Genomic DNA, 25,690 nt, shown 5'->3' with positions numbered 1-25,690 from the left:
GATTCTCTTTCATGATGCTGGGCACCAGCGGCCAGCTGCAGCTCCCAGTTAGCCACGCATCATGAGGATAAATGACCGATGGACTTAACAACGTTCCGTATCCATACAACCATTCTTCAGCACAGTATTCAATAAATTACACGAGATAGTCGATACTTTATTACAAAAGGGGTATGTTCGATGATCTTGTCCAACTCTAGGTTAAATGTAATTGCTCTGAGCACATTAAATGTGGGCTATCTTAGGCTAGACATTCAGTAGGCTAGCTGTGTTAAATGCATTTTTTATTATGGTTTTCGCTTTTTTTTTTTTTTTAAGGTTTTGTTTATTTGAGAGAGAAAGACAGCATAGAGGGAGAGTGAGAAGCAGACTTTACACTGAGCAGGGAGCCTGGTGTGGGGCTCAATCCCAGGACCCTGGGATCATGACATGAGCAGAGACAGACGCTTAACTGACTGAGCCACCCAGGCGCCCTGGCATTTGCAGCTTAGGATGGGCTTATCAGGATGTAATGCCATCATATGTAGAGGAAGATCTGTATCACCTTTAAATAGAAAAGTGTGTGCTATTTCAAATACATTGGCAGTCATAAAAGCAGCACAAACATTCATATATCCACTACCTAACTTTATTAAACCCTAACATTTTTAGCCATGTTTCTTTCAGAATCATTTGTTTAAAAGAAATGAAACATGAGGATACCATTGAAGCCGTTGAGTCAACCATTCAGATTAATTTCCCTCCTGTCTGCCTGCATCCCTCCCTGCCTTTCTGAAGGAAGTCATTATCATTTTATTTGGTGTATAGCGTTTCCATGCTTGTTTAATATTTTTTACTATATATTTATATACCTGACTACATCACATAATACTCCTTTGCAGGTTTTATAAAGATTTCTGTGATTTCTGGGTTTTAATTTAACTTTGTTGTTGGGTGAGTTGTGTTTATTTCTCCTTGGTAGCTAGGGAGAAGTGCTCACCGTGAGGGAACGGTAGAGTGTCTCAGCTAGAGAGTGCCAAAAGGAACCTATTATAGGAGTTGGACTCTGGGTGACAACTGGGGAGGGTCCTAGGAAGCAGATCTTTGTTCTGAAATGGGTGCTGTGAAGAACCGGGGATAATTCTATGATTCTTTGCCGAAGGGTGTCTTTGATAATTTCATCGCTATGTATTATAGCAAGTGGTTTTTCCTCTTCTTCTCCTCTTATTTTATATGTCTCCTAGTATAACTGTAAGGTATTTTCCCAGCTTTACTGAAATATAGTGGACACATAGAGTATTAGTTTCAGATGTACAACAGAATGATTTGATATGTGTATATATTGTGAAATGATCACAGTAATTTAGTTAACATCCGTTACTTCACCTGCTTGCCAATTTTTTTCTCATGCTAACTTTTTTTTTACTTAAATTCAGTTAGCCAGCATATAGTAGTACATCATTAGTTTTTGATGTATTGTTCAGTGATTCATTAGTTGTGTATAACACCCAGTGCTCATCACATCACATGCCCTCCTTATTGCCTATCGCTGAGTTGAGAACTTTTAAGATCCACTCACTTCGCAACTTTCAGATATATAACACAGTATTGTTAACCATTGTCACCATATGTATTAAGTGCCCAGGACTTACTTATCTTATAACTGGAAGTTTGTACCTTTTGACAACAGGTTTTTTAAGCTTTATAGCAATAGCACCCCAACCTAGCATCCTTTTGCACCATGCTTTTTAGTTGAACACTGTGTTACTGCTTAGGATGGCATTTTGTATGTTTATCTCCATTGATTTGTGCAGCTTTAGTGGATTCATTTTGACCATGTATTCCATACATAGATATATCACAATCTATTTATCTGTGGTCTTTTGATGAGCACCTAGGTTACTTTTTCAATTATTTCCAGTAGTATTGTGATGGATGTTTTAAATATGTCTCTTGGTGCATGTATGCACATGTGTCCGGGGTATATACCTACAGCTCTGCACATTTAGAGTTTGTTCAGTGTGGTCAAATGCATTCCATGGTGACTTTACTAATTTTTTCCCCCCACCATGAGATGAGAATTCCCCACTGCTGTATATCCTCTCCAACACTTGGTGTTGTCAGACTTTTTAAACTTTTTGCCAATCTGATAGACAAATGGAATCTTGAGGTTTTCTATTTGTATTTTTCTGCATTACTTCTTTCTTTTTTTTAAAAAAAAAAGAAACTTTTTTCTTAGAAAAAAAAAGAAAATACTAATTGCCATGTTAGCATTTTTTTTTTTTTTCTGCAACCTAGGAATATGCCCCATGGGGATTTTTCTCTGCTTTTTTTCTTTTTTCCTAATGATGAAAAATGATTTGATGGAAAGTGATTCTACATAGAAGGAGAGAACAGGCCAGTAATATGTTGTTGTTACAAAGCAAGCCACAGGTCACTTAGATTTTCTCTTTATGATTGGCAGAGGTCTTGGTAAGAGAATCTTTGGTTTCGGAGAAAGTCAAGGCTGACGAGAGATGAGGTTGCTACCTGTCAGCAGTGCTGCTTGAAAGAAAAGGTTGTGACATACATTTTCCACTGGCAGGTTGTCACATGTATCATTTGCAAATAGACGGAATATGAATACCAAAGACATAAATATTACACAAGCTGTGGAGAAGTGATAGGATCCCAAACCAGACCCTTTTCTTCCCAAGTGAATAGACCATCTGTTGAATTAGAGACATTACTCAGCTTCTGTGTTTATGGGACTTTCCTTTTTTCTGCTCAGTGATCCTGGGAATGTACTTAACTGGCTTTTATTTTTACACTATAACACGTATAATTCTCTGTGATAACTGAGTCAGATTTCTGAATGAAAAAAATCGTTGTTAGTAACATACCTTTATAGGGGTAATGACTGAAATTCTTTTCTCCATATCATTACTCTTAATGGGTTACTGAGATCATATTTTAATTTCCAAACATAATTTTCATCTTATGTTAAGTGTTTAGTACTTCAGCATGGCTAATCTCCTTTTATAGGAGATTCTTCCACTTGTAATAGTTGTGATGGATGGGTAGTCCAGATTTATGTTTCCTGCATAAGTGAGGAAATGACTCAAGGTAGAGGGTCGTGGTTGCATCATAAATCATTTGCAAAGCTAGGATTAGAAGAATGCTTTTTAAACTCTTGCTCCTGCCTCGTGCTTCACTCACTAGAGAAATTCCTAAAATTTCTGCCAACATGTAGCTCCTGACAATGACTCATAACTTAGTCCAGACACCAGAAAGACAAATACTTAAGAAACAAGTTGAAGGAGACATTTTCTGGCAAACTCCCAAACAACTCCGGGATAGGACCCATTAGCAGTGGGTCACTAGGATGGTGAGTCACTTTCGATGGTGCTCCTTTTCTGGGTGGAAGCAAATATGCTAAGACCCATTGAAGTTTTTGGTGCCTAAAAGGTATGATTTCTCTCAGTATGAGAGAAAAGCTGTACCTCCCCTGATACGTTTATTTAATTCCGTTTTATCTGGGGCCACACTAGATGATTGTTTCTGTAGTTCCTTAGGACACCCAGATTCAGATTTGCAGCCAACTTTTAATAAAGCAAATACCTTTGGCACTTATTATTGTATTGGCTTTATTCTTTCCTATACTTGTTTGCTCTCATTCTGATTTCTTCATTACCTTATTTTTTCCCATTATAGAGTGTGTACTTTTATAAGCTTTCCCAAATCCTTCTGGAATGAAATTCCCTTCCCCAAGCAATGTCTTAGACAAGTTTTGCTGAAGGACTTCCACAAATAGTGATGCCCGGTTTTAACAGATTTTCACAAGTAAACAGTAAGGAGCTTCTTGAATTACTGTATTTAAGCCAAGTTAGTGAGTTGGGAAGTGGCAGTTTACAAGTAAGTTCTAGTACATCAGGACTGAAAGCCAAGATATTTCCTTATGTTAAAAGTTCCTTCCTGGGGGCCAAAAAAAATTTTCCAGTTCCAGATTCCTTTTCAGTTGGGAATATGTGAGATCATAGGTAAAGGCACTGTTTTCCAAAGTGCACCCCATGGAATATTCATTCCCAGGAATCTTAAATAAAAACAGGAAGAAAAAGAAAAAAAAAGAAACAGAATTAATATTCTGTACTCACATTTGTGGAAATGTGGAATTAACTAAAGGTATTCAGGTTTTTTACTGAAAAACTTCTCAGAATCTTTAATATGCAAATGTATTCTGGCTTTCCCAGAACAGAAGATAGAGCTTAGTTTCCTAAACTCATTTGGCTCCAGAGCCTGGTTTATGGAAATGCTTATGCTCCCCAACCCCCTGCTCCCCCAACGGCAACATCACACTGGAGACCACCACCCTGGTGGGAGTAGAATCAGTCCTTCAGTTCTCGGCCCCCACCCCTGCAGGTTTTGTGAGTTCACTCCCCAGCTGAGCGCTATCCCTGTGAGTAATAATGAGAGCATAGCACTTCGCTGACAACTCCGGAGGAACATGGTGGCATGGGGGAAGTACCTCCACCCTTTACTCCGTGCTAACAGATGTCCCTGGACCTGTGGAATGGGGCAGTTTTCAGGGGAGTCTGTGGCTGGTGGGGTGCAGCGCAGTGGCTCTCAGTGTTAGCCGTCAGCCCAGCCACACATCAGTGTGGATCCAGCTTCTGGTCAGCCCTGCCCAACGGCTATGGGGCACTTTCCTGGTTAGCCGTATCTAGGAAGAATTAAGAGACTAAGTTTTATAGGAGGAATGTTCTACAATGGAAGAAGAATCTAGGGTTTGTTTTTCTTTGAACGTCGGATTTGGAAGGAAATAAAACAGTTGCCAAGATTCTGTTTGCAGATGGCCATGGCAAGGAAGATTTTTAAAAAGGCAATTGTGAATCTTTGTTACTGAAAGACAAGCTTCAGTTGGTTACTGTTAGTCCTGAGAAAACAGTTGGACCCCACTCGCCTAAGAAGAGCCATAGAACTCAAGATTCCTCGCCAAGGGCAAATATCCTTAATAGTATTAGTAAGTCTTTTTAAACTCCAGATTCACTCCATGTGGGAGTTTATTGTCTGGCATGTGTGTTTTATAATTACGTCTCCTAGCCCTGAATCACATCATTTTGTTTACAATTTAAATAAATCAAGCCATGATCTTTGGAATCCATCACCCAACAGGGTCCCCTTAATCTTCAGAAAGGAAGGAGGCACATCTCTTCTGGAAACTAAGGAAGATGGGTTATGGAGCCCTTTGGGCTGACCATCAGCTCAAGTGTGCACTTCAGGATCAAAGAGGCAACATCTGAAGAGATAGCAAGGTCCTGAGTCTAAACTGCCTCAGCCCTTTATCCTAAAAAATAATGATAGTAATATGCCACATGTATCAGAAGGGCAAGAATCTTTTCGCACCTCCTGTAGCACCTGCAATTTTGAATTTTTTAAAAAAAGATTTTATTTATTTATTTGACAGACAGAGATCACAGGCAGGCAGAGAGGCAGGCAGAGAGAAGGGGTGATACAGGCTCCCCATTGAGCAGAGAGCCCAATGCGGGGCTTGATCCCAGGACCCTGGGATCATGACCTGAGCCAAAGGCAGAGGTAACCCACTGAGCCACCCAGGCGCCCCAGCACCTGCAGTTTTGTAGCCACAGTTCCCAGATTATCTTCCCCAGGAAACTTCCATTTAAAAACCTGTTGGTTACCATACTTGGAGCCAAGTCTGAGGAATGTGGGGAAGATCCCAGTATATGTGAGACACCATCTTAGATGACCCAGGGTCTGTTTTGGGTCTCTGCAGCACAGAGAGACACCAGCCTTTTGAGTATAGGGCCTTCTTACACACTGCTTATAGGACTTAGCATCTTGCCGCAGCTCTCACTGCCAGGAACAGTCTACTTTTTTGCCAAAGGACTTGACCTGGGAAAAGCACCTGATGATGGAGCAAGACTTGCCTGGGGAGAATTAGGAAGAATGTATCATGGTGCCACACCTACTGGGCACGCAGTAATTGAAGCACTGTAGCAGGTGGTACAGGTACATATTATGAATTACTAGGGAGAGAAGCACTCCTAACAATACTCCTAACCAGTCATTGGTTCAAGGCACAGGGATGGGAGCCCAGGTGGAGCGGCACAGCCCTGCTCACTGCGTGGTAAATGACATACATGACGCAACAGCAGTCTGATGAGCAGTGGGCACTCCAGATTCCACACGGCCTTCTCTCTCCAGTCTTCCCAGTGCCTTACACAAGTTACCTGATTCATCTTCCTTGTGCTCTGTGAGGTGACAAAGCCCATTATCCTCCATTTGGTAGATGTGGAAATAGAGACATGGGGAGGTTAATTGACCCCTGATAATTTAGTGAATCAGCATCAAAACCAGAATGGTACCTGTTTTTCAAATTCTCAGTCTGCTCACTCCACGATACAGGAAAATGTAGCTGAACAGAATGTTGTTTTCATTATTGTCGTGTATCACATAGTTCTGGATCCATCTGTGACACTTAACTTTTCATGTGACTTTGAGCAAGTTGCTTGATCTCTCTGAGGTTGTCTACAAAATGGGCATCACCATTGCCCTGCCTATCCTATAGGACGGTCTTGGGGCTTGTATGAAATGGTCATTGTTTAATTCTTGAAAAAAAAGGACTTTTTTTTTTCTTACCAATGTTTTGCCATTTATTTTCAAACATACACTACTTGTGTACATAATATTTCTGATAATTTAGGAAAACAAATGACTTCTATATGCATCTTATATAATAAAAGTGTGATTAGCTTTGAAAGTAGGTGGTCTCTCTCTGTGTCTTTCTCTCTCTCACACACACGCATAACCTAGAAATAAATTTTTTAATGTTTAAATGAAGTATTTCTTATTTTTAGAAAATTGAAGGATGACCCTTACTTAGCACCTTCCTCAGGGCCAGATACTCAGTGTCTGTTTGGTAAATATTCACTGAACAGATAGGACACGGAGAGATTCTCTCTGTGGACAGTAATTTCTGTGGTTGATATTATTGATGTCAGTGTGTACTCCCTCTATTTTTAAAGAAACTGAGACCTAAATGGCCTATAATAAGTATTACTGGTTTTATCAGTATTGATTTACCCATTCTTACAAGGCACATAAATATATTGTAGGATTACCCATTGTACTTACTATCAATTGAACTTACTGTATCCATGGTTAGCTATTGAACTTATGGTAATATGGGATAAAATTTGCTATAAATGATAAAGATAAAGGTGGATATTATGTTAAAATCCTAAATCATGCAGTCTTCCTGTGACCTTCAGGGGTTTGTTCATTCATCCATTCATTCATTCATATCGTTAATAATTGCTAGCACTGTGTCAAGCATTGTGTTCAGTACTATGTAAGGGTTTTTCATTCTTTCGAGTAGCTTATTCTTTATCTAGTCTCTCAAGAAGTGCAATTTTATTGAGCTCATGACTTTACCTGAAGATTCAAAGTTATACCAGTATTACACCCTAGGCTAAAGTCTCTCTGGTCTGCAAAGATTAAAAAAAAAAAAGAAGAAAGAAAGAAAGAAAAGCAAACCCACATTCAGAGGGATTAGAATCAGGAAGCACTAACGTATTTGAGTTTACCTAGTGATGAGTGAAGAAACAGGACACCTCCCCTCAGGGATCAGTTCTCTCCTCCAAATGGAAAGGGCCTGTGAAGAACAAGGACAGTCCTATGGGTTCCTGATAAAAACTCATGTAATAATTTAAAAGGCTAGGTTTATGTCATTAATATTCTTAATTATATCTTTAAAGATGTTATTGAGAATGAAATTTGCTGAAAAACTGTAAGAAGAATAAAAAGACTGACTTTACTAGATTATTACAAATATCCTTCTGAGATTCACTTCCCTTCTCATACTTTCTTTATTCTTATCTGGTTATTTGTTTATAGGTGATTTTCCAGATATACTTGTCTCATTTTGTACTCTTGTCATGATGAGAAATTCTTGTGGTGTTTCATGAGGAGACTTACCATTTAATCGATCAGAAGGCCTGATAACATATTCTGCTAATGTGACCCTTTATCTAAAAAGTTAAGAAAACTATAACACTCCCAAATGAATAACTTCATATTTTTAAAAAGTAAGAATTTCCTTCCAAGGTACATCATTCATTTCTTTACTGGGGCAAAGCCCAAATTCCTTTTACCTGGAAACACAAAATATCATCTAGGTTGGGTTCTGACCAGCCTTGAAGAAAACACAAAGAAACACAGTGGAAGTTCTCCAATATCTGTCATTATTATAATATCTACAAAGGTCACCAAGGTAGCCTACAGAATGCTTCCTCAGCCTAATGATGTCAAATGGAAGCAACTTCGTGATTGAAAAGACTGTGCCATTTCTTTCTTTAATAATACGGTAAATAGAAAATATTTGGATGGTGCCAGTGAGCGGCGGGCTCCTGAATTTATTATGGAAGGAGGCAAAAATCCTCCTGTGGAGGTGAAAAAGGGACAGAAGTAAAGGAAGATTTGGGGGGAAATAAGCATTCTTGGCTGTACCAGTGAGTAAAGAGCTATGGGAGTTGGTGAAGGGAATAGCAGAAGAAAGAGAAAAAAGAATTGGAAATTGAGCCAAAAGAGGGGGGTGGTCAGTGGAAAGGAAAGAACAAAAGATTGGAAAATAGAAGAAAGGGGATATTAAGGGATATTAAGTAAAAGAGATGAAGGAAGAGAACAAGAAGGATGGGGAAGGTATGAAAATAAGAAGTGAGCAAGATAGGAGAGGGAGAGGGACAAATACGAGAGGTCATTCCCCCCACGGGTCAGCAAACTAGAGCCTGTAGGCCAAAGCTAGCCTGTTGCTTTTTTTGTAAATCAAGTTTTATTGCAATATAGTCAGGCCCATTAATAGGCACACTATCTACTGCTGCTTTCATACTACATTGACGGAGTTTAGTAATGTGATGGGTACAGTTGAGTCTCATAGCTAATAAAGATTCACTCTCTGACTCCCCTGCAAAAGTTTGTGGTCTAATCCTGTTGTTGGCAAACTTTAGTGTGCATCAGAATTACCAGGAGGGCATCTCAAATTTTTATTTCTAGTAAGTTCCCGGGTGGTGGTGCTGATGCTGTTGGTCTGGGACCTGTGCTTTGAGGACTAGTACTCTAACCTTTGTATTATGTCACACAAATACTGTCTGATTAAGGAATTTTGTGAAGAAAGGGAAAGGAAAACCAAACCTGATCCCCCTTTTAGGTTAACATAGATGTGTAGGTTGATATCACAATTCTTTACAGAATATTTTTTTAATTCTTAAGCTGAATCTTTTTATAACACCAGTTTCATTCTTAAAACAATGAAAACCGAATCTGATTTAGTTAAAAGCTTAGCTAATTGGTAGGTTATTCCTAAAAATGCTTTGTAGTTTGGTTTGATTCAACTCCCTGAAATAATGTTGGAATCTGTCAGTGTTACATTATGTAGGTAATGTTGACTGTGTCCCTTTTATGAGAATAACCTCTCCCCACCCATGGGAGGTTGCTCAGACTACTTCACTGCCTCTGCATGGAGCCCCTCAGAAACTAAACCACAGGTGAATTGGGATCTTGCTTATTACTCACCCTCCTCACTTTCAGGATATACCAGTCTTCTGGTGCCAATTTCCCCGTGGAATTGCAAGTTCTTCGATTCTCTTTCTCCTGGAGATAGTCATAAATGTCCTGAGTATAAGACCTTTGGGAATCATGATTCCAAGGAATTTATCTTGCCTTAGCCTCCATCCCAAGCTCCCAAGATCTGTTTTTCTTTCTACTTACATGTAGTGCTGTGGTTTGCATAGTTATGATCTTCCTCTACCTTTGTCCTTAAATCTGTGCTCTGGCTGTGAATCTGGGCAACCAGTTTTTAGCTCTAATTTGCATGCTCAGTGCTTGCTGCACGGAAGTCCTGTGAGGGATAGAGAAATGTTTCTCTTTTTTCCTGCATCCTAGCATTTACGGATATAAAGAGAAACATGATTTTGGAACCTGAATGTGCCAGAGACATCTTCAGAATAGAATGAGTTCAACTTATCATCAGCAGCTCTTTAAAACCTGTGATGGTTTGAGTCTACCCTTGCTCTGAGTGGTTACTTCCTGGCATACACGTAACTGAGATGGGCAGAAGATGGGGGGTGGGGGGAGAAATCCATTTTTCCGCACAAGAAAACCACTAGATAAAGTTGAATGATATTTAATTCTGACTTGTTAGTTTTAGAGAATCTCCAGATGATGTGGAAAGTTGCTGTGTATGAGAAACTGTATTACGGATATCAAAGAAGGATGTGACATAAATGTATGTCACATGCCTTCCATGTTACAGTGAGGAGGTGGACGCTTAGTAAATCAGTGATTGTTATTGCAACAGTCTTCCTTATCTTAATGAGTGCATGGTCCTTAGTTAAAAGGTGATGGTAAAATAAATCACACAGGCAGTCCATGCTGTGCCTGGCACGGTGTTTACTATAAATGCACACACCCAAGCCAGTTCCTCATTTGCATGAACCCATTGTAACAGGTTAAATATCACTTGTCAGAAAATCCGTGTGAAGCATGAACTGTCTGTACTTTGAACATTGTAGGGACTTTAAAAAGGTTTTTAAAGCAACTCTGCGATGAATTTTCTGATAAAGTAGGCATCGCTGTAGTAATAACAGTGAGGAATCTTGCAGATTTAAACGCTTCCAAATGCCTCTCTAATAACTGATTTGTAATCAATGCCAGAGAAACTAAAATTGGATGTCATGTGCCACCTCCTTTCAGATCTTCTTCCCAGGATGTCTTTTCCCTTTTTTCCCCTTTTCTTCCTGTTGTGTTACGGCTTCCCATGAGCTGTTGTTGTTACCAGCACTGCCTGGCTCAGCTGTTCCATCACTGCAATAAAGGGCCTACAGCAAAGGGGTCATCCACTTCCGTTCTCCTGCTATCTGCTCTTCATTCAGAGGACCCACCGCATGTGTTTGAGGTCAGACAGGAATGAGAGCATTTGCAGACCCACACTCTGGGAGAGCGGCTACCGTTGGGATGTGTGGTAGGGTAGATCACCATTAGTGGTGAAATTTCCCTGCAGAGTTGTAAAGGTCTTGCTGTATGCAGTCTACTGTGGCAGAATTTTGATAGAGGGGTGATGCGAAAGGTTAACGGGCAATTTGACTGCTCTTTCCAGCTCATTCAGGGAATTGTACTACAGTGAAAACAGTGAAGGTCCACTTCCCAGTGAAGTTTTCACTGGGTTAAATGTTAGGAGAGACCCTGGTCTTTCTGGTGTCAGAAAGGGATGCAGCTTAGAAGGCAGTTGTGGATAGTTTGGTGGATTTAAGGTTTTTCCAGTTTCTTCTAAATTTCAAAAATTTTAATTCATACCAGTCTTATTTCATGTATTAGTTTCCTATGGCTCCTCTAACAAATTACCACAAACTTAGTGTCTTACAAACACCACGAGTTAACTGGAAGTGGGGTTGGGGGATGGGTAAAATCGGTGAAGGGGATTAAGAGGTACAAACTTCCAGTTATAAAATGCCTGTCATGGGATGTAAAGTACAATGTAGGGAATATAGTCAACAATATTGCAACAACTTTGTATGGTGACAGATGGTGACTGGACTTACTGTGGTGATCATTTCATAATGTATATAAATATCTAATCGCTATGTTGTATCTCCGAATCTAATTTAGTACTATGTGTCAGCTATCCTTCAATTTAAAAACCCATCAGCTTACTATTTTATAGTTCTGGAGATGAGAAGTCTAAGATTTAGTCTTCATGGGTTAAAAGTTCGGGTATCAGCAGGGCTACATTTCTTCCGGAGGCTCTAGGCAGATTTGTGTCCTTACCTTTTCTAGCATCTAGAGTTTGTCTGCTTTCCTGGTCTTTTGGCTCCTTCCTCCATCTTCAGAGTCAACAGTACACATCTTCCAACCTCTCTCCTTTTTTTTCCCTCTTTACTTCTGGCCAACTTTCTTATTTCCCCTTCCCCTTTATTTCCAATTTTCTGTAGGTAGAGCTGTATTTAAGTTACTTAGATCAAATGTCTACCTGTTACTCTCCCTGCTTACATATTAATGCATATGCAACCTTGTTGCTCTTAGTATTTTCTTGTTGTTTAACCTTTCCTCTTTCTTGTTATTATGAAAACAGACTTGTATGGACATCTTTTTTGGCAGATTCATGAGGAAGTTAAGGTTTTGCTTTTTAGTTTTGGTGTGGAATTACTCTTACAGTGTCTAAACCTGCCTTTTTAAAAAAAGTTCATTGTCTCCATATTCTCCCACAAAGAGGAGCCTAGTATTTTAATACTAGACCTAATTGCAAAAAGGTTTGTGCTTTACAGTTTGCCTGTTTTTTGACACATATATGCCATCATATTTTGCAAAGCAAATGTTGCAGTGAAGCTTACAAAACCTTTTACTCTTGAAGTTTTTGTTTTCTGTGATCTTAATTTGGAGAATTTATTTATTCCATTCTTACTGGTTTTTAAGTAGGAAAAAATATTGTGTGCCTAGGATAATTAATCCTATTTATATTATGTTGAATTTTAAGGAGACCAAAAATATTTCCTGGTATCTGGAAGACTAGCTGCATTTATAATGACTTTGATAACAAAAGAAGACATGTACATTGTGGGGAAAAGTAGTTACTATATAGTTAAACAAAAATAAAGTGAAATATATCTCCAAAGGGGAAAAGAAAAGAAAAGAAAAGAAATATATCTCCAAGGAAATCCCTCCAGGTTTTTTGGTTTGTTTTGTTTTATTCTGAGAGAGAGAGAGAGAGATGGCAAGAGAGAGCATGAGCAGGGAAGAGAGGAGGAAGCAGGCTCCCCACTGAGCAAGGAGCCTCATGTGGGGCTCCATCCCAGGACCCTAAGATCATGACCAAAGCCAAAGGCAGACACTTAACTGACTGAGCCACCCTGGCACCCCTGTTCCAGGTTTTTAAATACACATATATTTATATATTTTTTAAAGATTATAACTTTTCTGGTCATGCTGTTTTCTGATCTCATTTTAATTGGCAAGATATTATAAATATTTTCTGTATTACTTGATAACATTTTTAATAGCTGCATTGTGTTTTATCATATGGTTATACAGTGATTTATTTTTAAAACACTCTAGCAGACATTCTTGCAGCTAATTTCAGGAAAAGAAATTAGTAAGGCAGCAGTCATTTTTACATCTTTTGATGCATTAGTGGACCCGGACAGTCATAATCCAGAAAGTAATTTCACAAAACAGTTACTATACTTCCTTCCCATCGAAGGCAAATGCCATAGCGATGTAATTTTTGTGTTTTGTTTTTTAATTTCAGGTTACCTTGCACCTCGAAACCTTCCTAGTACCGGCTTCTTCCCATTCCTGCAAACCCTACTCTGTGACACAGACTCTAAATGCAAAGACACGCCCTATGGGCCAAAAGATCTGCTTCGTAGGAAAGGAATTGATGATGTGGTATTGAAGGACAGGTAAGGGCTCTTCCCAAGTGTGTTCAGTTGTTTTGAGAGATCAGAATTTGTTTACTTATGAGAGATTCAGGAAGCCCTCCTGGGTTAGATGTATGACTTTATTTTCTACATCTGCGAATGTGGTGATCTAAATATGAATGAACAAACAAGTTGGGTACACACTGAAATTACCATGTTTATGTGGGATTTAACATAATCTATTTTGGATGGATTACCCAAACTTTGCTTTTAAGTTGGGTGGCCAAGCCATTCCTCCCTCAGAGATTCTCTATTCCACCTCAAATTGTCAGTGACACGTTGTCCTAAGCTTGATCACAAGCTTCAGATACAGGGCAATATTAGGGGCGTTATCTTCTGGAAGCATGAGTTATTTATATTACTCTATGTGGTACTTCCCAATGTAATGGAAACCCAGGAGATGCAAATAAGGAAATTTAAGTTTTAGAAATTGGGGTGCCAGGGTGGCTTAGTTAAGTGTCTGACTTCTGCTTGGGTTGTGATCTCAGGGTCCTGGGATCAAACCCCCTATCTGGCTCTGCACTCAGTGGGGAGTCAGCCTGTCCCTTTCCTTCTCTCTCTGCCCCTTGCCCACTCATGCTGTCTCTGTCTCTCTCTCAAATGAGTAAATAAAATCTTCAAAAAATAAAGGAATAAATAAAGTTCTAGAATTCAAAGTAATAAAATTAAAAGTATAGTTATTAAATAACAACCTTTCAATGAGGTTAATGTGTCCTATTTCTTGGTGTGAGAGGCAACTGAAGAATAAAGATAATCTAGACCATTACCTAAGGGACTCCCAGGAACCTACCTATCTGTAGAACTGAAAACAGTATTCTTATCTGAGTCGACCATGAGATAATTCTGGCTAGAGATTTTTTTTTTAAGTGTTTCTCAGGGAAGGATTACATTTATCTCCAATCAGAGATACTTATTTCCAAAATTGTAATTTAACTTCCTTGACATTAAACACCATTTCTCTATTAATATCACCATGATTTTGGTCATCAAATAATGTGGGTGATACTTTGAGAGAGAGCAACTGCGAGCTGTTTAGCATAAAATAGAAACATATCGAAAATTGTCATGGGCAGTGGCTCAGAAAACAATTGTGGAGTTGCTAATTCACCTTGGTTTTGTTGTTTCAATAAGTTAATGAGTCTGAATCCTTAAAACACTCTGATGTTCCTTCCTTCATTTAGTAATTTCTTTAAGAAATAATGACTGAGATGTTTCTGTGTACCAGGCACCATTCTAGGTACCATGACACAGATGTGAATCGGACAAATCCTCTCCTCCTCCGTTACTTGCATTCTAATGGAAATCAGGCAAAAAAAATGAGCAAAGAAATAAAGAGCCTAATTACTGATAATAACAATTGTGCTACAAAAAGAAGATAGCAGGTTATGGGCTAGACGTTGAAAGGTAGGAAGTCAGTAGGGTGGCAGGGGACGGCCTCTGCTAGCAGGTAGCATTTGGGTAGAGACCAGCAACAGCAGATGAAGACAGAGTTCCAGGCAGAGCTGCAGCAAATAATCCTCAGGTGGTGGGTGATAAACCTGACCATTTAGGGGAACAGAACGTTGGCTAAGGTTGCTAAAACATAGTGAGAGATGCTACGAGGGGTGGGGAAGATGTCGGACAGACACACAGGAGACAGAGCAAGCAGGAAAAGGGAAGGGATTTGCATTTTATTTTTAGCATAATGAGAAGCCGTTGGAAGGTGTTAAGCAGGGAGATGACATGAATATCTTATGTGTGAAACCAGCATGTTGTAAGTGTATGCAAGCATTACCTCAACCAATACCTGCATTACCTCTGCAAGGGAACCAAAAGCTAACAAGAGCCTGTGCCCTCTTGCGTAATCGGAGGAGAGCGGAGATGGAAGCCTGACATCTTGGTTGTTCAGCTAATTCATAGACGGTCTGTGAGTGGTGAATTAGGTGGGATCTCTGCCTATGTCCTAATAAGGAAGGGAAGATATTAAAGCAGTCACCGTAACAGGAAAGAATGCACGAAGAGGATCAGAAGGTGCTAAAGGAAGACACCTTCCATATTGAAAGCAGAGAGAGCTCTCAGGTGGAGTAACCAGGTAGATCTTCACGAAGGGGTTGGGCAGACATAGGAAATATTAATGTCCCTTATGAACAAATTGGGTTGCAGCTCTACCTGGGGCTGTCAACTTTCTTTTCTCTTTTTCTTTTTCTTTCTTTCTTTCTTTCTTTTTTTTTCATGAAGAACCAAGTTACTATGAGGGGAATTGTTATCAATGTCTAAGACTATAAATGTACCTTCCCAAAAAGGAATACTTTTCTGTGTGACATCATAGAGAATCACACTCCCTAAGATGAGTCACTGAGTTAGTTTTGGGACTAGAATTAAAGTCCAGCTTTATATTATCCTCTGTTGATGATTCTCTAGGCAGATGACCATGTGCCCTTTTTTTGTTTTATTCTAACCCCTAGGTAGTTTGTCTAGCCCAAACTGTATACTGCTGTATATTCAGTATTTTCTCTGAACTACGAAGTAATTGGAACTTAATTTAGAAAATTATGTACAATAATAAAATTGCATTAATGATATTTCCCACCACGCTATTAACTTTTATGGTTTATACGGCCATGCAGTGAAACAGGGGCATGGCTACTGGGTAAGCGGCTCCACTAAATTGCTTCCCTTTGGTAAAGGAAGGTTTACCAGCATAGCTTCATTATGAAACAAAACTGTCTTCTTTTTCTGCTTTGTAAGTGCAGGGAAGAAAATGCCATCTTTGGCCTCATCAAAAGAGGCCCACCATGTTTATCTTAATAGACCGCTCTTCTTTTTTTTTTTTTTTCTGTTTTAATTTTTTTATTTTATAAACATATATTTTTATCCCCAGGGGTACAGGTCTGTGAATCACCAGGTTTACACACTTCACAGCACTCACCAAAGCACATACCCTCCCCAATGTCCATAATCCCACCCCCTTCTCCCAACCCCCTCCCCCCAGCAACCCTCAGTTTGTTTTGTGAGATTAAGAGTCACTTTTGGTTTGTCTCCCTCCCAATTCCATCTTGTTTCATTGATTCTTCTCCTACCCACTTAAGCCCCCATGTTGCATAACCACTTCCTCATATCAGGGTTCTTCTTAAAGACGTGATCACGCTGCTGCCTCTACATGCTGGCGAGTCGCCCAGGGTTTTGATGTTTTTGCATCGGCACCAGCCTTCTGTTATTAAATGCATACTTCTTTAGGCATTAGCTTCAGGATCAGGTGCTTGAAAATAAAAATCCGACACCATACTCAGCATCAACTCTAACTAGCTGTCTGGAAAAAGAAACATTACATTGATGGGTTTTCTTGCTCATTTGTACAACTGATGATCCAATATCACAGGACTTACCCTAGGGTCCTTCCTCCCTCTTCACTGCCTCGAAGAATCTATAGGAACAGTGGGAGCCCCTGGCTGAGCCATCGTTCACACAGCTAGTGAGCAGTGAACATCACCCTCCAGAGCACACAGGGTCATGATTTGGAGAAGTGCTTCAGCATTCCTGAGAATCCCGTGGGAGAATTGCCTCCGTGGATTTGCTCTCTCTGTCATGCCGACACACATGATGACCTGTGGTTTCCAAAATCATAGCTCTGCTCCCATTGGCTTAGATGGAATTTCTAATAGAGTTAACCTTACGTTATTCAATAATTGAGTAAAATTATTCAAATATAATTTATTTTTTTTTAAGATTATTTAATTTTTTGAGAGAGAAAAAGTGCCAGTGCAGGGAGGAGCACAGGGAGAGGGACAAGGAGACTTGGCACTGAGCATGGAGCCCGATGTGGGCCTCACTCTCCCAACCCTGAGATCATGACCCAACCTAAAATCAAGAGTTGGATGCTTAACTGACTGAGCCACCCAGGTGCCCCCAGGGATAATTTTAAAATGCCAAGGCTTTTGTTTAGTACTGGAGAAACTGACCTAAAGATATCACTGGGAATATAAGGTAAATGGAAGTAGAATAGATGTGTGTCCTCGTTTGACGACACGGATGACAGGGAATGTATAAGTCACATACTGTATTAACTTCAGAGTAATTTATAACCATTTAGTAACCACTTTAGAATCATTTAGTCATGCAAAAATAAAGGGTTAAAGTTTAATCTATCAAAAAGTAAAGTGGGAGGAAATGTTAACTGCCATGTAGGCAAAATTGTTAATTCACCGTGTAAGAATGTATTGAATGTGTACCGCGTGCTGGAGACTGAGAGTCAGGGCAGGCACGAAGATGGAAAAGGCATGTCCTATGCTGTATACAAACCTGCAGTCAAGTGGGAGAAAGAGACAGACAGGTAAGCAGGTGAGTTGCCATATAACATGGTAAATGTGATGAGTGTTTAGGTCTCACTCTGCCCAGAACATAAGACAACAAAGGGGGCGAATATGTTATTGGAAAGGAGAGGGGTTTGGGTGGGGCGATGTCAGGAGAGTTCTCCAGAGGCCTTTAAGGATGTGATCATTAAGGACAGAGAGGGTGGTGGATCCCAGACTAGATGGAGCTGTGTTTGAGACAGGCCACAGAGCAAGAATCCCAGAGTTTAATGAAAGAGAAATAAATAGAGGCTCTTGCGTAGCTTGAAGGAATAGGCAAATAGTGATAGAAAAAATTATAAGTGTTGTGTTAGTAGTGTTGCCAGATTAATCAGCCTGTTTCAGGACTAGTAGAACATCCTTTGTGTAGTATCACCTGAAAGATGATAGTATCTCCCCCTTATTCTGTTTGTTTCTGATACACATCTGGCCCCCGAGACATTGCCTCATCTGTCCATCATAGTAACTTTAAAAACGTTTAGAAATGTATTAGTTCAGATATACATCTCCAAAGTCCCTCCTAAGAATATTAAAGATATCCTAGGATGGAGGAACATATTAAGGCATTTTTAAATCTCAACATCTTAACTGATAAAGATTTTTGGATGGGCTAGTGGGCCACCTAGAAAAGACGTGTATTTTGAACATGGGCAGGCAGGGAGTATCTCTGAAGCATTGATGACCCTGGGAGAATGAACATTAGGATGAAATAGAAGAAAACAATGAAGAAAAATTAAGATATTCCTGTGAATGACATCTCTTGAGGGTAGCCAGGAAGGACAGCTGCATCAAATCAGTAGGGGAGCCTCCGTGGCATTCAGTGCCCTTATTTGTAGCTAAAAGTCTGATGAATGTCGTCTGAAGCTGGGATCAGAACTGGCCTAGAGCACATCTCACATCTTCTTTCCAGGTGTCACTGTGTGATTATTCTAGGGAAAAAGGGGAAAAAATATAAAATGTTTAACTAACCCTTCGAGGCAAAAAAGAATGTCAGAATTTTCTTTCTAGGACTTGCCATATGTGCCTTCCCTAAAAGCAATTCTTTTTATAGACAGAATTTACCATGGTACACATGGATACCACCTACACAGGTAATCTTTCCCACTCACAGGAAATAGAGAGACATACAGTATGAGTGCATAAATCCTACCATTATAATGATATCTATAAATGTGACATTTCACAAATGTTACTGTTGGTAGACATGTCTGAGAAGACGTAAAATCTACTCTGGGCCTAGTTTCCCTTCCAGTATCTTAAATGTAACATTTGAATCTGAGCTATTTCTTTTATTGAATTCCATTCCAAAAGAGGGACCTATAAATGCCACTGAGGCAGAGTCTACTTCTTCAGCATCGTACAGGAGAATCCCTTAGACATCTCCATGGTACTGTACAAATGACTGGGTCCCATAACAGGTAGTCAACTAAGCCCATGGGCCACTTGGAAATTTAATTCAAGCTTTCTTGCCCCACCTAGAGGGTTGGATTTTCTGGACTCATGTGAGCTTGTCTGCTGGATTCAGGGGGGCTTCTAAGTTTTTACATTTGCTTTAATATTCTTCCCAGAAATATCCAGTATTAGATTCTCTGAGACTTCCTCAGAGCTTTTGAAGTTCTTGAATAGGGTTTAGGATTTTTTTTTTTCATTATTTCTCATCCAAGCAACCTCTAGGAAGTTGGAAGGATTTTTTGGAAAACACTTTTTATTTTAATTCAGTTAACTAACATATATTACTGGTTTCAGAGATACTGGTCTGTGATTCATTGGTCTTATATAATGCCCAGTGCTCATTACATCATATGCCCTCCCTAAATAGGATTTTTAAGCTTCCTGACTCTGTCCTAGGGAGTGGGAATGGGCAATGAGTCATCACAGAATAAATTCACTTATCTGTAATAGCTTTTTGCAGGGTTTCTCAGCGTCAGCACCGTTGCTACTTGGGGCCGGATAATTCTTTGTTATGCTGTGCATTGTAGGATGGTCAGCAGCATCCCTGTTCTTTAGCACGTAGGTGACGGGAGCACCACCACCCTCCCATTCTGACAATCAAAAAAATACGCCTCCAGTCATTGCCAAATGTCTGCTGGGACAGGGGCCAAAACTGCCACCAGTTGAGAACCACTCGTCTAGGGAAAAGGTTAGGAAAATGTTCAAAGTAGCAAGAGCTTTGAATTAGGGTTGTAATTCTAGACTCTTGCTCTATAAGCACGGATTAGATCTGTGGTTTAGGAGCCCCTGTCATGTGTTCTCATTGTCCCGTCTGCATGTCCTTACTTAGCTATTATTCTTAGTGTATTATAATCTCAACTCCATATTTGATTATTCCATTATGTTATATATGGTAGGAATTTAATAAATGTTGGCTAGTTAATCAATGAATATTGTAGGTACAGTGCATGATTATACATTATATAATGTATAATCTGCCATGCCGTTCCTGGGTATTTTCTCTTAAAGGACCTTTGGAGAAACAGATATGCAACAGTGGAGGGCAAGCTAAGCTATTAAAAACAATATATGCTTCCTTAGCTATCTGTTCTTCCAAATGATACTCCTTATTATCTAGGATTCAATGCTTGCCACGTGCTAGGCATTCTCCCATCTGTCAGTGCAGTACACTACAGTCTTTTCTGAAGAATTTTACAGCTTAAAAAGGGGAAAACTGATCACCACTACAAATGAAAAACTCCTTTTATAAGTAAACTTATAAATAAATAATAAAATGAAGAAGGGATTACAGAACCCTGGGTAAGATGCTTTGACTTGTCCTACCTCACTAGCCAACACTTAACAGCTCCAGATCTGTGAATAATAAGGGTACATCCCCTTGGTGTCCAGAGATCTCGAGGTTATATCTGGAGATTATATCTGGAGCATAGATGCATAAGAATGGGACTTCAGCTCCATCCTGAAGGCTGTCTGTGTGCCATCATTTTTTGACAGTTAACATTGGTAAGTGCCTGTAGTGACAAGGCTCAGACAGACACTGGATAAGCACATCCTGTATAGTACTCACAACTCTGGCAAGGTAGATCATTCCGAATTTGCAGATGAGGAAGACAATGACTGAGGTGTTTTAGGAAGTGGCAGCACGGGGATTCCAGAGGTGTTTTCTAACTGGAAGGCACTTTCTGCCACACCCCAGGATTACTGTCTCTTTTTATTTAATCAGCCATCTGATCTTATGGTCTAGCACCATAGGTGTTTGGAATAAGAAGATGAATGACACATGGTGCCTACTTCCAAAAATGTAGGAATAGGTACACAAACATAGTGCACTAAAAAATCGTTATGAAATAAGTAGGTACTGGGTGCTTAAATTGTCTGAAATCACAGAAAAAGTACTGTTTCTCACCTATCATTCTAAGAAGCATATAGTTCTTTGTCTATAAGTGTTGTTGTGCTAATGAGAAAGTTCAGAGATTACCATTAACTCAGTAGTACTGGCCATCTTCCTGCCCTGCATTAGTAATTTCATAGGGACTTAAAAGAATTAATTAACTTTGCTTGGGGTGGGGGTAAACTGTTTCAATATATAACCTTAATTCATCTTTTTACCCACAGTGGTGTCTTGTACATTTATTTTCTGGTTTCCATTTTAAGAGCTTAAAGACAGTGCTTTCTGCTGTGCAGTGGCCGTGGACGCATGCCGTCACACCACATTTTGTAAATGCAAAATAAAACTGGGGACTTGTAGGCAAAGCCCACTTGATATCCTGATTTCTCACCCCAACAAAAAAGGCACAGCCAGGACACATCCAAGGAGAGGGATCACCTCCCCACTCCTGTTACATGTATGCTTGAGTGATCATGTCACCATGGGTACTTGCTGGTCAAGGATAGGTCCTGTTAGAAGAGAGGCCTCTATAGTTGCTTGTCCGGAAGCAGCCATTTTACTGTTGAGCAGATTGAAACCTGCTGAGCCAGTGTCTTGCTGGGAAAAGGAGGACTTGGTCTTTCTTTGGTCTTTAAAGAATTTTTGAAGGAGTAGGTTTAGGGTGCTTCTCTGAATGTGGGAAGATGGGCAAGATGTCTCTGTCTAGTAGATGCAGCTTTTGCTTCTCTAAACTTAACATTTTCTTAGTTTCTTATCACTTCTTCTATTTTTCTCTCCCACTCCCATTTATTTTTCAGTCTCTATTTTCTCTTGCTCCTTCTTTACTCATGTTGATCTTTGTCATTCTCCCTTTGGTTTTTGGTGCTGTCCATATTCCTTAAAATTTTTATGAAGGCACTTTTCCCCTTTATTTTCAAAATGTGTTGATATTCAGTAGACTTCCTTACAGTATTTCAAGTCTAACTAAAAAGAAAAAAAAAATGTCGAGAAAAAGAAAAGTGAACCCGAGACTTTCTCAAACTTTCTAAAACTTCTGTTGAGAAAAGGGAAAATGTACAGGTCAGTTCTTATTTTTATCTGAACGGTTTTCCCATCCAAATAGTCAGCATAAGGAATGTAAAAAGATTTAGGGGAGTACAGTCATGGTCATGAATAATTCAAATATACATTAAGAATGCAGAACTTTTGGAGCAACCAGTGCATTTTATAGAGAATACTGGAAAAACACTAGGGAATGAAAACAAATATCACCTCTTCTTATCATTTTTACTAAGAGGACAAACTTAAAAAAAAAAAAATCCCAATTATAAATCACAAAGTACCCTGGAACCATGATTCAGATCTTACTTCTAAAAAGAAGGTTAAATTGAACCACAGCAGTAAATAGAACTTCTTGCTTTTTCACTAGTATATTTTTATATCCATCCTTACATATCTTAAGTAAGTTTTTTTATAAATAACTACACCAAATTTACCGATTTTTAGTAATTCCAAAAAATATTCACATCCAGGCATCAGAACTGATTGCATTCTTGAAATACATACATTTATTTTAGGCAGGCACTTTAGGTATATCAGGTTTTCAAGAAAATGTGATTATCTCCATTTTGATAATCAACTAAACAGGCAGAGAATTTTTATAAAGTAGGTTACTAAAGGTCTAGTAATGTTTTCTTGCAAAAGCTGGTGTGATCACAATGTGTGGGGATTTCTGGCACCACAGTGCTATTATTACCACAGTGATGCATTCAGTACAATAAAGGATCTACTTAACTTTGTTATACATGCCTTTAACACCTGGTGCCACCTGTAATGACAGAAGCCACAGAACTTGGCATGGACTAGATACTCAATAAATGTGTGTTCTTTCCTTTTTCCTTGAATATATCTTACAAGTATTCAGTTTTGATAGTCTTCAAAATGCCATCTATAATTTAATATATAAAACTTACCTTTCTTTCAAGGTTGACAAATAAGCATACCTTTGTTTCAGTCCCTGAAGCATCTTTGGGCTCTTACCTGTTTGGGATCCATCCTCTTTTTAAAAAGGAAAAATAAAAAATATATATATATATGTGTGTGTGTATATATATATACACACACATATATATGCACATATATATGTACCTATGTATGCACATGTATCTATAATCTCATGATTACTTTCAATATTTAGCTCTAATGTTTTTTAAAAATAATTTCCTTTTTATAAGATTAAAGTAAAAATAACTATTTTAAACCTCATCTAGACCATTTTCTCTGAATAAAAATTTACCTTGTAGGAGATCCTACATATTCACTGGTGTATGGTGCGGTGAGTTCTTCCATTATAATCCTAGAAAGTAGATTAAAAATTTGAAAGTCCTTGGAGAGCCCTGGAATCTGCCAAATGATACACTGCTATAACTAACTGAAATTAATGTGGGTGAAGTTGTAGAGTTCTTGCTTTTTCTTCACTAGTGAAATTCTGAGAAAGTCATCCAACCTGGAGAAGGACAGTAATTTATCACTCCAGAGCACCAAAGTTCCAGAAAGAAGGCACACATCACCGGGTAAGCTATTCTCTTCTGTTGAGTTTAGAGGGGGCCTCTTGGAACAGCCAGCAAGGTGTAAGCTTTGAAAGGGTTATGCTTTTAACTTTTCAAACAGAGATGGAATGCCTAGAATATTCCCAAGAGATTTAAATGTTTCTTAAGGTTGCCTGAGTGTGGCAGTGCAATTACACAAGTTCTTGAGGATAATTGGAAATGAAGTTCTTACTAAAATACTTTCTAGGAGCAAAAGCTTAGATGGTACTAAATATGATGTTGAGAACTGCACACTTTGCCAGAATTGGCTAGGGACTCTAACAGTCTGCGATTAGATGATGCTGGGAAGGTTAGGAAGCCCAGCAATAAAAGGAAATTACCATTTGCAATGCTACAGATGGACCTAAGGGGTATAACATTAAGTGAAGTAAGTCAGAGAAAGACACATACCGTATGATTCCACTATTATTTGTAATTGAAGAAAAAAAAAATGAACAAACAAGGGAGAAAGTGAAACTAAAAAAACAGGCTCTTGAATACAACTGGTTGTTGCCAGAGGGGAGGTGAGTGGGGCGGGAGGGGTGAAATGGACGAAGGGGGTCACTCATCTTGATGAGCACTGAGTCATGTATAGAATTGTCGAATGGCCATGCTGCATACCCGAAACTAATATAACACTGTATGTTAATTGTACTTCAGTTTTAAAAAGAGAAAAAATGTTACTGCATGAAATCTCAGATTTGCCCAAACTTTTCATTTTACAAATGAGGAATCTGAGGCCCAGCAAAGTTATATGCCCTGTCGAGGCTTATCCATCAGACCTGATTCTAGAGCAACAGCCAAACTGGGATTCTTTCTGCTGTTCCTCCCCCTCATTGCTCAGTATCCCAGGCTCTCAGTGGGACTGTAACGCTTCCTTTACAGCTAGGTCAGGAGCCTTCACACTTCAGTGTGCAGAAACCTTCTGGCCGAGCTGCCTGAGCCTTATACCAGATAATTCTGTTGCAGATGACCATGAGACACTCATTAGAAGCCATAAATTGGGAATAAACTCTCAAAACAGCAGGACAGTTTTACATTCATTTGACAAATACTTATTGGATGCCTGCTATTGTGTAAGCTCAGACCTATGTCCCGAGGATATTAGGGAATGAAACAAAGATTTCTCTGTGTTTGGAATGTGATTGGTGCTGTGGAGAAAAAGAAGTACTGTTAAAAAATGCCATGGGATATATAAGATTCTGTAACATTTTGTAAGTTGGTGTAGCCACTGTGGAAAACAGTACGGCGTTTCCTCAAGAAATTAAAAATAGGAATACTGCGTGATCCAGTATTTCTGCTACTGGATATTTACTCAAATAAAATGAAATAGTAATTGAAAAGATGTATGCACTCCTGTGTTTACTGCAGCATTATTTACAATAGTCAAGACGTGGGAGCAGCCCAAGTGTAAGTGTTCACTGATAGATAAATGGATAAAAATGTGGTCCACACACACAGATATACACACACTGGAATACTGTGCCACTTTAAAAAAAGGATGAGCTCTTGCCCTTTGCAACAGTGGGGATGGACCTAGAGGGTATTATGCTAAGTGAAATAAGCCAGACTGAGAGAGACAAATACCATAAGATTTCATTCATAAGTGGAATCTAAAACAAAACAAAACAAAACAAAAAATACCAAATGAATAAATAAACAAGAAGAATTAGACGTATAAATACAGAAAACAAACTGATGGTTACCAGAGGGAAGGAGGTGGGGGACAGGCAACATAGATGCAGGGATGTGGGAGATACAAGCTTCCATTTATGAAATAAATAAGTCACACAATAAAGGTCACAGAATAGGAAATAGGGAATAAAATCAATGATACCGTAACAGGGTTTTATGGTGACAGATGATAGCTACACTTGTGGTGAGCATAGCATAACAGAGAGAGAAGTCGAAAAGTTGAATTGCTGTTTTGTACACCTAAAGCCAGTGGAACATTGTATGTGAACTGTAGGCAACTAAAAACAAACAAACAAGAAACCATGACATCAAATA

General features: G+C 39.1%; 1 protein-coding gene across 1 annotated transcript in view; it reads left to right on the top strand.

Moving 5' to 3' along the window:
• ABCA12 (ATP binding cassette subfamily A member 12) overlaps positions 1-25,690 on the top strand; it is a 165,845-nt gene that overhangs the window by 39,448 nt on the left and 100,707 nt on the right. The window contains exons 3-4 of the mRNA XM_059392669.1: positions 13,274-13,427; positions 23,574-23,665. Coding sequence (XP_059248652.1) covers positions 13,274-13,427; positions 23,574-23,665 — 246 coding nt within the window. The remainder of the gene's footprint in view (positions 1-13,273; positions 13,428-23,573; positions 23,666-25,690) is intronic.

The sequence above is a fragment of the Mustela nigripes genome, chromosome 3 (genome assembly GCF_022355385.1).
Source record: "Mustela nigripes isolate SB6536 chromosome 3, MUSNIG.SB6536, whole genome shotgun sequence".
Taxonomy (NCBI): domain Eukaryota; kingdom Metazoa; phylum Chordata; class Mammalia; order Carnivora; family Mustelidae; genus Mustela; species Mustela nigripes.
This window is presented reverse-complemented; position numbering and strand designations above follow the sequence as displayed.